The sequence below is a fragment of the Thermobia domestica genome, chromosome 3, assembly GCF_964235325.1.
Source record: "Thermobia domestica chromosome 3, izTheDome1.hap1.1, whole genome shotgun sequence".
Classification (NCBI taxonomy): Eukaryota; Metazoa; Arthropoda; class Insecta; order Zygentoma; family Lepismatidae; genus Thermobia; species Thermobia domestica.
In genome coordinates, this window is record NC_137456.1 from 34,479,447 (window position 1) to 34,493,794 (window position 14,348).

General features: G+C 36.1%; 2 protein-coding genes across 2 annotated transcripts in view; both read left to right on the forward strand.

The window, feature by feature from the left end:
• Window positions 1–4,007: 4,007 nt before the first annotated feature.
• Window positions 4,008–6,752, forward strand: LOC145681738 (uncharacterized). The gene has a single exon (XM_081753347.1). It carries the CDS (start codon window positions 4,008–4,010, stop codon window positions 6,750–6,752), a length of 2,745 nt encoding a protein of 914 aa, XP_081609473.1.
• LOC145680270 (uncharacterized) overlaps window positions 6,312–14,348 on the forward strand; it is a 66,922-nt gene continuing 58,885 nt past the window's right edge. The window contains exon 1 of the mRNA XM_081750616.1: window positions 6,312–7,521. Coding sequence (XP_081606742.1) covers window positions 7,160–7,521 — 362 coding nt within the window. The 5' untranslated portion in view covers window positions 6,312–7,159. The remainder of the gene's footprint in view (window positions 7,522–14,348) is intronic.

Consider the following 14,348-nt stretch of genomic DNA (forward strand, 5'->3'; position numbering starts at 1 on the left):
TTTATTATTCTTGTCTGTTTTACTTGTGTAAATACAAAAGTAAATATATAAATAAGGTGTCCACTTAAAATGCATTGTAATACAGTGCAGAATGTAAGAAAAATGGACGAAAATAAAGACAAAACAACACGAAACAGTATCATAATTTGCATCCAGTGTTGGATGGGTAATGTACTTTTGTAAGAACAAGATTGAAGGGAAAAGTAAAAATTACAAGCATAGAATAAATCAATGAAACAACTTTAGTTGGAAATTAAAAAAAAAAAAACTTATCACCATACTTCTAAAAGCTAGGGAAATTTTTATGACAGCCGAGGGAAATTTTCTAACGGAAATCTACTAACTCTGAATCAGGCTCGTAGAAGCAACAACGAAGGGGAGTTCGACAGAGGCTGTGTTAGTGAGTGCCTTGTGGCTTGTGGTGCTTTGTGAGGAATGAGGTTAAGTGGGCCCTGTGATACACCTACACTACACTTACACTTTCTGTTCCATTTACGTACATACATCCCCTTCTTTTTTTACACTCTTTCTATTTACATTTTATACTTCCCACTTTCCTCTACTTTTTTGTCCTGTTCATTTTGGCTTTTCGCCCTCCTTCCTTGTCTGAACTTCCCTCCCGATTATGACTTTTTTCTAATTTTGACTCTTTTCCCGACTTGTGTCCTTTTCTCAATTGTGTCCTGTATTTTATTCTATTTTGTTTTTGAATCCTAAATCCTCTGTTGAGTACACATTTGACAATTTTTGCAATGGTAGCACATATGAATAGTGAGTCGGTGCAACTACCTATTTGACCGATAATGGTTTACGACAAGACAAACAACCAGTGTTGTCAGATGGCGGGAAATTTCCCGCAAAACGGGAAATTCTTAACAATTTCGGGAATGCGGGAAATTCTGGTTGAAAATGGGAAATTCTGTCAACTTTTCCTCCTTTTCATGTCATCTCTTTCTCAGTCCTCAGGGAGTAATCTACACCCCCCTAACACCCCTCCAAATTTCTTTACACACACCCCTGGATGGAAAAGGAACACTCCCCCAAATCCAATTGTATCAATCAGTATCATATAGGTTATTTATTACATCAAGTTAAAAAAGGTTTAGCGTTTAGGAAAGAAGGCAATATTCTTATTTATTTATTTCACTTCAAAATATGAAACGACCTCGTTCTCATGTACGGGCTTCAAGAACCACATGACCTCATTGTTTCGGGCGGTGTTTCGTTCAAAACAATTGACAAAACAGACCTGCTTTATACCTACCCTCCTGGGCTCCGCGGTCGTTTCCGAGAAAAGAGATTGATGTACAGATGCAGATGACTGAAATTGGCAACGTCTTGAGAGGTCATTCACCTACCTCCTCCTCAACAAGGAAAAATGTGACAATAAAGTAATAAGCCTATACCAGATTCAGTTGGTAAGTACTACTCTGTAACAGGCTCGCAACCAGAGGGGGCTATGGAGGGCCCGGCTCTCCCTTCATTTTTCATGTCCCCTCCAGACCTCAATACAACATGCACAATTTAGATATTTGAAAATAAAATTTTTAATGACTTGGCCCCTCCTAACATATTCGTGGCTCCCCAAAGCTCTGTGGCTGGTTTTGAGCCTGCTCTGTAAGTGGTGTATCAACGGACGGACGTTAGAAGGGTGTAGCCAAAACGTTTTTAGAAATGAGGAGATCGATCGAATTAAGAATTATATATATATTTTAGACTGAGTCTAGTGTTATGCAGGAACGCATTTGGCGCTAGCTTAATTTTTGTAAAGTATATTTTTGTTCACGTAAATTGATTGAGTGGAACAGAGCTCATAACGAGTCACTTTTTAACTAAAATTTACTTTTTTTGAAGTTGGTCACTAAAAGTTACTTTTTTTCAAATTTGTCACTAAAAGATACTTTTTTGAGAGGAACGATAATGTCTGAGACGAAGAAATTCGGAAATAGGCCAGAACTGGTTCCACTTACTCAGGAGCTTTTTACATGTGCTAAGTCTGCTTACCACATAACTACAAAGCTTACTCTGAAGACCTAAGAAAGGAGGAAGCTCAAAAAGAAGAAGGAAATAAGAAACAAAACAAACAAAGAGAGAGAGGTGATGGAGAAATTGACAAAACAAAAAAGGGGCATGATGAAATTTTGGTCACTTTTTCGTGTGCTTTGCCCATTTTTGGTCACTTTTCAAGTATTTACAAGAGACCAGACCACTATGAGCCCTGGGATTTTTAAAATTAGGGTATATTAAAGAAGACAAAACAGAAAGATACAAAATATTTGTAAATTGAAAAACTGGATTTCTGGAAAACAACTAAATCAATGAATAATTTTCCTATGAAAGATATTCAGAGCCAATAACGCAGCCAGGAAGGGGCAGGAACGGACATTAAAAGATCAAATAATATTACAACAATTAACGTTAACAACAGCGTTAGAATATTAAAATAATGAAATTGGAACTATGTACGGTATAAATTACTAAACGAATGTGATTTCATCATGGGACGAGGGAATTTTTCCTAATTAATATTTTTGAAAAAAATCACCCACTAAAACTTGCTGGGGTGAAAAGAGAACCCTTCCTTTTAGGGACACCCCTCATTTACGGGCAAATAATGGTGTTCCACCGATGTCCATTTTGAGAGGTTTCACTGTATTACTTAGTTTCATAATAATAATAAATGCTGAAATGTGTGAACTTACTTTATTGAACCTACAAATGCGAAGAGCTGATATTATTATTATTATTATTATTATTATTATTATTATTATTATTATTATTATTATTAGTAGTAGTAGTAGTAGTAGTAGTAGTAGTAGTGTTGCAATAGTTGCGTAACAAAATATACTGTTTTCTTGTTTGAGTTTGTTTAAAAATTATATCACTATTCTGAGAACCCCCCCTTTTATTTTGAACACCCCCCCAAGTAAAAAGTTCTGGCGTACTTACTGTCAGTCCTTATCTCCATCTCTTTGTAAATGGAATACTATGGATTGGAAGCGTCTTTGAAGGTCAAAAGAACCAGGACAGAAAGAACAAAAAATGAAATGAAATCTTTGAGTTTTACGTCCGACGGTTATGCCGGTTGGGCTAAAGGAGACGAGGATGATGAGTAATGTATGAAAATGGTGGAATGAAGAAAGTGGGAGGAAACGGGAGAACCCTGAGGAAACCCACGCACACGGAACAGAAAGAGAGGTTTATAAACCGAACCAAATGAAACTAATTGTTAATCGCGCCAATATTCATTTTCTGCGAGGAGAAAGAAGTGAGGGAAGGTTTATGGCCCATTGCTTACTATATTTGTTATGACCAGTCATTAATGGAATGTTAGTTTAAAGTGAGGAATAGGAAGAAAGGGTATGCTTGGAAGTAGCACACACGCACACACAAACACACACACACACACACAAAATGTATATTTCTCTCTATACTAAATAAACTCCAGATAGAAAATAGAAGGATAGCCCTATGATAGATTTCTCCTTAAAAGATGTAGGCTGCTTCTGATTGATTTCTCATAGCTATTTGATTTTAACTTGAAGTTATTAATATAATGATTAATTAATTAATCCTTAATTATTAATTAAATTAATTAATGGTTGCTATTCTTTCTTGGCGAGAAATTTTGCACGCGATCGGGAAATTTCAGGGCTTTGAGCGGGAAATTTGTTATTCTGAATCTGACTACACTGCAAACAACGAAGGCTTTCAAACATTTTGTTTTCAAAGAGCAATTACGACCGACGAACTTTTCCGGTATTTTTCAGTACAAGTCACTCCTATCAACACCTCTTCTTTCATACATATTATAGAAGCAGCAGCATCAGAAGCCTCCCCATCTACTTCTCAAATTCCTGGCCAGACTCGAACCCAAGCATCCCGTTCCCATTTTCCTTGGTGGAACAGACGTTGCCAACAACTCCTAAATGATAGTAAACAGAAGCAAAAGGCATTTTTTAACGAAAAGTCAACAAACATATGTACTCTATCGCCAGTCCCAAGCGATGTATAAACGATACATCCAGCAATGTCGCAAACAACACTGGCAACAATTTTGTGCCACGCTCCACCCACAGGCTACTTCGTCTTCTATCTGGACGTTTATACGGAACCAAATTTCAGGATCTCCTCCACGAGCAGTTCCTACTGACAGTCTACCGCCTTGGATTGATGAATTTCATCGCCTTATCACGCCTCCAGAACCACTGAATGACAGACGAACTATACAACCTTTTCTTGATCCGGAGTGTGATTCACCAATCTACAAGAATATCACCATCCAAGAATTGAATCTGGTGCTAACTGCTCGGCGATCCACAGCTCCTGGGAGAGATCAGATTAGATATCAACACTTGTACGACCTATCTCCATATGGTCGATCTGTACTTCTTCAAATCTACTCTCAGATATGGAGGACAGGACATATTCCATCTTCATGGAAAGATTTAGCGGTAGTCCCTATACTTAAACCACACAAACCTATCGGGTTGGCTCAGAGTTATCGTCCGATTACTCTTATTTCATGCGTCGTGAAAGTTTTTGAGAAGATCATCCTCTCTAAATTGAACTGGCACTTGGAATATTATTCAGTCTTCCCACCCACATTAACTGGTTACCGGAAAGGCATGTCATCTTTGGACTCGGTTGCTGCTCTTCTTCTCGATATCTGGAACACATTCCAACATCGACAGTATTTGATTGCCGTTAAACTTGATCTGGAACATGCATATGACTCTATCATTCTCGATCGCCTCATCACTCACATGGCACAACTCCACCTTCCTACACCTTTTCTCCGATATACTCATAATTGGTTGGTACAACGTCGCATCTGCGTCAAATACCATAACAGATATTCTTCTTATCGTTCAACATCATTGGGTATTACTCAAGGCTCTAGTCTCTGTCCCACTTTATTTAATATATACACACTCTCTCTCCATCAACGACTTAGACAACTGGTTCGTATTCAACAATACTGTGACGACATGTTGTTATATGTCAAAACTTCCAACATAGTGGACGGGATACGCATTTTGCACGACGCTCTCTTAGAACTTCACTCCTGGACCTCTGAAAACGGCATGTCAGTCAACTGGGCGAAGTCTTCTTGCACTCTCTTCACCCGTAAACGTTTTCAACCTCCCATCCATCTCACGGTAAATAACACTCTTTTACCAGTTACACCTACTTTACAATATCTTGGTTTTCATCTCGATTCTAAACTAAATTGGAAGCATCATCTCAAAACAATAGCACTTAAAGCCCAACCTTATTTTAAGTTGTTGTCTTGCATCAGCCACAAGGGTTGGGGAACAGATATATCCTCCCTGCAACAAGTCAGTACTCAATGTGTGGATGCAAAACTTCAATATGGCGGAATATTACTTTCTCCATTACCCAAACGGATCAGCGAACATCACATCCGCCTTCAAGCCACAACACAGCGAATTATATTCCGACAACCAAAGGCGGCACCTTCTTCCGCACTTTTAGAAGAAGCTGGAATAATTCCTTTCCCAGTGAAAAAATATTTTATGGCTAAAAAATTCCTCCTGCAACGCATATGCTGCACCTCCTTCCTATTATTACCAAAATTACAATTCCTATACAATAGCAACCTTCATACCAGACTTCCATATTATAAACAGCTACCTTGGATATATCGAGCATTCGTTAGTATTCATAACTGGCTCAATCAATTACATCGAGGACCGAAATTACCATGTTATACTGCACAATACAATACTCTTCTATTTTCTCCCACACTTGAGCAACCGGTGGTCTCTTTCAAACGTCTTCGATCCAATCAGCCGCAGATAGTGCGCCATCTCTGGGAACACCACATTCAATCTCATCACTCAAATACCATTTTAATTTACACGGATGCTTCTAAACAGCATACCGAACATGGATCTGTGGTTAGAGCAGGAATTTATATACCAGCGCTTAATTACGCAGAGACTCACAGACTTCCACCGAATACATCCATCTATTTAGCAGAAAGCTGGGCAATTCGCACGGCATTGAAAGTCGCCCTACAACGAAAACTATCTAACGTGGGAATTTGTAGTGATAGCCTTAGTGCGTTACAAGGAATATGTAGAACCCCATGGGCATCTGCCAATACATGGTTACACATCAATATTCGCCAACAGCTTCGAATATTACATAATAATCATCAAGTGGTTACGTTAATTCATACGCCCGCACACTGCGACATCCCCGGGAACGAAGTTAGCGATATCCTGAGCAGATATGCAACACAACATGGCACACCGATAGATCTCCGGCTCCCAGCATCTTCTTTCGACGAGATGCTGCTACAGAAACGGCAAACCGAATGGCGAACCTACCAACAACAACAACGATCAGGACCAGGAATTTATTATTGGCAACTAGAACCGACTCCCACCACGAGAAAATGGGAGGCCCCTCATAATTGGACAAGAAAACATCATTGTTTATATTCTCGCCTTCGTCTACATACTGCTCAGACTCCCATCCAGCAATATAAACAGCAGCAGCGCCCCTCACGCTTGTGTTATTGTGGACTAACTGAAGGTTCTATTGACCACCTGACCTTTCAGTGCTCTCTAACGCCTGGCTACCGTCCGATACTCAACACAGTCATTCATTCTGTTTATTTCACAAGCCCCGTAACAGTGTCTTTCTTACTAGCTAACAAAAACCACCTTGTTCTGTATCATCTGCTTCAATATTACATAGTGAACAACTACGACTTGTAATGGCGTCAAAGTGATCAACAGTGCAGTGCTCATGTTATTCATTGCAGTTTGTAACATATAGTTTCTTCGACATAGTTAGTGTTCCACATGAAGTGATTGTTTCTATTGTGTTTGTTTATGTGTGCCCAAATTGATCCTGGACCATTCATCTCTACAAGTATAGATACCCATTTAACCGTCTGTATTGCTCAGTGGACGAGTTCCTGGAGCATCAAAACATTGAGAGAGAGAGAGAGAGAGAAGAGCAATTATTATGTATTTTATTAAAATCTGACTGTATGTTTGATTGTAAGTATAAAGCTGCTTCTGTGAACTTGTTAAGTCATTTCATTAACATTGGCAGCATAAAATAAAATGAAAATATCAAGTACAGTTGCAAATTTGTACGTATTAAATGTAAAGTCATAATGGCTAGTGAGGCGTCTGTTAAGTTGGAATTTTTGTGCAAAGAAGAAATTGATCATGGGTTCCCTCAGGAAGATCCACTCGAAGGGAAAGGGTGGACATACCAACTGATGACTGATAGCAAAGAATTAATATTATCTACAACGGAAGGAGAGCAAACAATGGAGAAGGATGTAGCTGTGTATTCTTCGGATGTGAAATTAAACATTGATGCGCTGAAATCAGAATTTGCAGCAAAAGATTATGCATTTGAAAATAATATGGAAACACGAAGAAAAGTAAAGGTTGAAGTGACCTCTACGTCGTACTCTGGTGACTATAAACAATTAACGGCAAATGGTTCAAATTCAGTTAGGCAAGAAAGGTAATGTTAAATTTTATATATAGTAATTGGTTCAGATTGATAATCCAGTTACATGGGTTGGGACATTTTATAGTGAAAAGCAATGGTTCGCGAGAAATAGGAATGGCAGGTAGGCCTACGTCAAACCTAAGTTAATAATCTACGGTTTGGAAGTGGAACAACAGACATATTCTAGTTGTACGCAAAGACACGTGAGTACAGCCATACCGGTACAAATATCATGTAGCTCGTATCTCAATGAAGTAATGATTACTATTGATTAAACATTTTTCACGAACTCTTGTAAATATTTGAACTATGGGTGACTTGGTATAATGTTTCATATCTAAAAACTTGTGATAAAGAAAAGGTGTGACTCAAGGGGATCCGAAAATTTCCGAAATGCGAACGTAATATTTGTTATAGTGGATTTTTTTTTTTAAAGAAATAAATATCCGACTCTTGTGAGTTTGCGCAGAATTCGTGTCAAATATGTCCAGCCACACTTTTCCGAAGGACTTCGAAAAACAGCAAACCGTAACACAATAGATAATTCTTATACCTGCAAACTGTAGATTTGCCAAAAATAGGTGCCGATTTATTGTAAGGACCCATACATAAATACTTACCATATGTAATTCTTTCTCAGAAACTCGACCTTTTGTGTTTTCAACAAACGTTTCTGGAGAACGGACTTGCATTCATCCATGCAGCTTCATTTTATGGAATGCTGCAGTGTACATACACAAGAAGGATTGATATACACAAGGCACTAACAAACTTTTGCGTGGTGATCACTAGAGACTTAAGTACTATTTAAATCAGAGCAGGAGCGCAACATAGAGCAGGCGTTTGATGCGTCGTTTGGGGACAGGCGTGTCAGCAAACTTCAATATAAATATAAACGAATATAGCACAAAACAATATTTGGCTTAAAGTTACTTATCTTTCGTGTTAAATTATGTATTTGTATACTCGTAAATACGTTATAGGTAGCATTCAAATACGTTTTCTTTGCTTATATGAGTGTATATCGAAACAGCACGGTTACTAAAGTATATTTCGCAATTATGTGGATCCCTTAAGTCTGGACACTTCTGTAGTAGCGGTACATTTACTTTAGATACTTCACTTCCTTTCACTTACAATGGTTACTAGGTACTTTGTCGGGAAATCCGTGTATAACAGGTTTGACCTTTATTAATTAGTTTTTACAGTGGTAAGAATCTGACGGGCAAGAACACAAATATTTGAAATATCTGCTAGTAGTCTATTAAATATAATTTCAGATTTGTTATGTAAATTATACAGTAAATCTGCACCAGTTAATGCTAGCGTATTTGTTTCTTCTGGTATAATAATTTACGCCGTAGAGTTTGAACACTTCGAAGTAGTTTATCGAAGAGAGCATAGTTTAGATGAAATCGTATGATATATCGACGGGTTACTGTCAAAGAAATGTATCTACAAAAATTGTTTGTTTCAGATACGAATATATATCTGACTTTATAAAAGTTCGAATGTTTCCCCGTGTAAAAGATTATAAGTCAAACCTTACTTGTAAAAAATAGTTGATCACATAAAAACCATTGTGGATTATCGAACGCTAAATCAAATATGAAAATACAATCTGTTTTCGCAATTATTAAAACTAATCTTTTGTAGATACATGCCTATGACACTAAGGCATCGATATATAAATATTTTGTTTACTTTAAATGGTGGGAAGAAAGCGTCAAAATAGAAAACATGGTGAAAATTTACTCACTTTCTCTTATATATATATAAAATCAATCACATTAGAGAGATAAAAATCAAGGATTTTTTAGTTCATTTCTGTCCTTTAGATTATAATTATATTCAAATATTGTATACATTTGTATTTTATTATACTCGACTGATACTTGCTTTCATTTCATGTAGCAGTGTATTATAATGCTATTTTTGATAAAAATTATCTGTTGCTTTGTTGTGAGCTAATCTTATCCGATACCCTTAAGAATTTCGGCCTGCCAGGTTTGATACATATCGTCAGTAACATCACAAACGCAAGATTTTGCATGGATATGTATTTCTGCCACCGTTATATAACAAAGGTAGCGAGTATTTCAAGCTACTAATTAACTATATGATGTAATCTGTATATCTTTTAGCTAATGAAATGTTACATATATTTATCTACAACTATATATTAAATGTTATGTACAGGAGATTAAAAGTATAATTTCCAATACATAATAACTGTATAGAGCAGCGTTTTCAACCGTTGTGCCGCGAGGAATCGCAACAAAATTATTAATTTTATAACAATCAAATTGTAAAACGAAGGGAAAAAGGTATATTTGTATTTCACACTACTGTGAATCTCTACTATGGATCTACAGTTTTATGTTTCATACCGTGTTACTGTTTCGTTTATTTCTAATGTTGAAAAAAGTATTTGTAGTCATTGTGATGACCGTTATTGCTTTCTTATTGTTGCAAACAATTCGCAACTTGAAAATTCAAAATATCATTCAATCCTTTCGAAAAAAATACCTACATTTGTGTTTTAAAAGTAAAAGAAATTGGTTTGTTCGTTCGTTATGTAGTGATCTTCCATCTTAGTGAAAAGTTGAATACTGTTTTTTTTTAAACAGCGTATTTTTAAAAATTGAGTCCAAGATTTCATTGCAATTGTTTTCTATTTTTAAATTAGAATGAAAAATAAGCATAGTGATTTACCACGGGAAAAAACAGTGTACGAGCTTTTTTTGCTGTGAGAAGGAGATCGATAATCACAAAAAAGAAAAAAAAAACACTGTGTTTTACAAATAATATCTATAAGTGTGCCGCATGGATCCAAGTAACACCCGTAGTGTGTCGCAAGTTGGGGAACGCTGGTATAGAGTATATTTTCGAAAACAATAGACTGTTAATATCTTTTTTAAATGTGCCTTATTCACGACATTGGCTTCTTCTATGAAGGATTCCTTTAATGAAAGATGATCATTATGACTGTAAATCAATTTGTAAGCTACGTTAGTGTCAGTCTTTATTAAGGGCAATAACATTTTTTTAGAAAATATGTTTGTAGTACATTTGAAAATTGAATCTAATGAGCAATGTTTCATTACTCTGTGCAGAATCCTTTAGGGCAACTTGTTCGTTATTATTATTATTATAAGTTGATTTCATAGCGAAGTTAGTCTGAATTTTCATTGTCGGCCACTGACATTTTATCATAAAATAACAGCATGAAAAATTGCACCTTCTAACTATCTTTGTATTTTTGAGTGCAGGTTTACTTTAGGTAAGCACAATGATTGCTATAAATAGAAGGTAGTTAGATCTAAAATACTTTCTAGGAAGGTAGTATCCTCGTTTATTATGTCTCTTGCACGGAGTAACTCATTGCATGGTATAGTGGAAATCTTATGAAGATGAGAGTAAAAGCAACTCAGACAATTAGGTTATGGTTCAAAGGCACTATTTTTAGTTTACTTATATATCAGTTTTCCAACTTATATATCAATTTTATATATCAGGCCTCTACTTCGTGGACGTGAAGTATAATGCAGTGAGCTATTCCATGTGAAGTAAAAAACGTTGGGAGATGAACCCTTACAAATTAGATTTCACATTCGAAATAATATGGTCAATGTGTAAAATTGGAAATCTCAGGTTGATTTCCAAGTCACTTTTGTAATTACAATAATTCCAAATATAACCATAATCTACCAAAGAATTGAATGCACGACATTTCTCCGATTGTCATTTGCAGCTAGATTGCAGGACATAATGTACAGGTTTGGGTGCCACTTTAAAGCGTATGAGTCACCGGTGGCAAAGACTCCTTTATCAGGTGTATGATTTTTTAATTATATTTTCGTTTTTTTGATTGTAGTTTGTATTTTTTTCTCTCTTGTCTTGGTCGATTTCTTTCTTATCTATGGTAACTTGTATCAAGCCGTTTTTCTTTTCTCTTGTGCTTCTTTATTTCCTTTGTCTCCCTTTTTCACACGATTAGTTATAACTCAGCATGTTGAGGCATTGCAGAGTTTTATTGTTATCTGAAACTTTAACTCATGTTCTTTCTCCCTATTTTTTACGTTATTTTTAATTTAAAAAGTGCAATATGTATTTATTACAAACATGAAAAATATATAATAGTTGGAGCTACGATATATATCTATATCTATCTATCTATCTATCTATATATATATATATATATATATATATATATATATATATATATATATATAATAGTTTCTTTTTTATATGTTCTTTAAAAATAATATTTGGATGAATTCTTCGTGATTACTTCCCAATTAGTATCGTCTTAAAATAAATATTTTAAAATGTTACCTAAATTGGAATTAAAACAAGGGGATATTGCTTTCAATCAACAAGGATATTTTCTAAAAATTTTTGTTGTTGGTTCTGTATTCTTCGTTTCAAACACCATTTAGTTATTTTTTTTCTTTTTTCCATTTCATTTGTTGCCACACTAAAGACAAACATCTTCAGTCACACATAAATATTATAACGAACATTAATACAAAAAACTGAGGTTTAATTGTTCCAGTCTATTTCAGGAAAGTTTATTTTGTTTGTAACATACTTCCCTCTTCATCTGTAAAGCTTTGTCCTAGTCCGTGTTAAAGTAATATATGACTTTCTTCTCCACTTTCTGTATTCTTCCTTTCGATACATTCTGCAGTATCTGTTTAGGTAAGATCCGAAATTTATTAGATCTTACTTTCTCTCTTATGATGTTTGCTTTTTCTTACATTTTAGCTTGTTTCTAATATCCTTACTGTTTTCATTTCTTCCTTCGTGTAATCCAGACAGCAGTAATATACCGGGTGAGGCATTTAAAACTGTTTTTTTTTTTAATATCTGGAAAACTACAAATCGGATTTTGAAGAAGTTGTAATAAAAGTTGTTCGTCTCGAAGGGGGACATCCAATGATACCACACTCGACCCCTGCCTCCACCCCGCGGGGGCGGGTAGTGGGCAACTTTGAAATCTTAGATAGGAACCCCCATTTTTTATTCAATATTCTGATTCCCCGTGAAAAAATACGTAACTTTTGTATTGAACATTTTTTTCGTTGCGTGATAGATGGCGCTGTAATCGACAAAAATCAAAATGGCTCACAAACATTTGAAAAATGAGGCATTTAAAACTGTTTTTTTTGAATATCTGGAAAACTACAAATCGGATTTTGAAAAAGTTGTAATAAAAGTTGTTCGTCTCAAAGGGGGACATACAATGATACAATACTCGACCCCCTTCGCCCACCCCCCGGGGGCGGGAGGGGTTCAACTTTGAAATATTAAATAGGAACCCCCATTTTTATTCCATATTCTGATTCTACGTGAAAAAATACGTAACTTTTGTATTGAACATTTTTTCGTTGCGTGATAGATGGCGCTGTAATCGACAAAAATCAAAATGGCTCACAAACATTTGAAAAATGAGACATTTAAAACTGTTTTTTTTTGAATATCTGAAAAACTACAAATCGGATTTTGAAAAAGTTGTATTAAAAGTTGTTCGTCTCAAAGGGGGACATCCAATGATACCACACTCGACCCCCTGCCCACACCCCCCAGGGGGGAGGGGGCACCTTTGAAATCTTAAATAGGAACCCCCATTTTTTATTCCATATTCTGATTTTCTGTGTAAAAATACGTAACTTTTGTATTGAACATTTTTTTCGTTGCGTGATAGATGGCGCTGTAATCGACAAAAATCAAAATGGCTCACAAACATTCGAAAAATGAGGCATTTAAAACTGTTCTTTTGAATATCTGGAAAACTACAAATCGGATTTTAAAGAATTTGTAATAAAAGTTGTTCGCCTCGAAGGGGGACATCCAATGATACCACACTCGACCCCTGCCCCCACCCCTCGGGGGCGGGAGGGGGGGCAACTTTGAAATCTTAAATATGAACCCTCATTTTTTTTTCCATATTCTGATTCCCCGTGAAAAAATACGTAACTTTTGTGTTGAACATTTTTTTCGTTGCGTGATAGATGGCGCTGTAATCGACAAAAATTAAATGGCTCACAAACATTTGAAAAATGAGGCATTTAAAACTGTTCTTTTGAATATCTGGAAAACTACAAATCGGATTTTAAAGAATTTGTAATAAAAGTTGTTCGTCTCAAAGGGGGACATCCAATGATACCACACTCGACCCCCTGCCCCCACCCCCTGGGGTCGGGAGGGGGGGCAACTTTGAAATCTTAAATAGGAACCCTCATTTTTTTCCATATTCTGATTCCCCGTGAAAAAATACGTAACTTTTGTATTGAACATTTTTTTCGTTGCGTGATAGATGGCGCTGTAATCGACAAAAATCAAAATGGCTCACAAATATTTGAAAAATGAGGCATTTAAAACTGTTTTTTTGAATATCTGGAAAACTACAAATCGGATTTTGAAAAAGTTGTTCATCTCGAAGGGGGACATCGAATGATACCACACTCGAGCCCCTGCCCCCACCCCCGTGGGTGGGAGGAGGGCAACTTTGAAATCTTAAATACGAACCCCTTACTGCAATGGGTGAAGTTGGTACTGTTGCAAGAACATAACTTTTATTTTAACAGTTGTGGAATTTGAAGTGCCATTCATTTGGATTCTTCATATTTTCTTACGATCCTTACTTCCAGTTGTACAAGGCAGTTTCGTCAAACATCTCGATTAGTATTTATGATTACGGAACACTTTAGCATATCCTTTAGGCTGTATCATTGTATCACGACCCTTAAGCTCAAGCTCAATCCTATTATAAAACACGATAAGAAGTGAGATAGGAGTGTCCTGGAGAAGTTAGATATAGTGCATTCATTCAG

Coding starts and splice junctions, on each gene's coding strand:
- LOC145681738 (XM_081753347.1), top strand. CDS start 4,008: ATGTATAAACGATACATCCAGCAATGTCGCAAACAACACTGGCAACAA.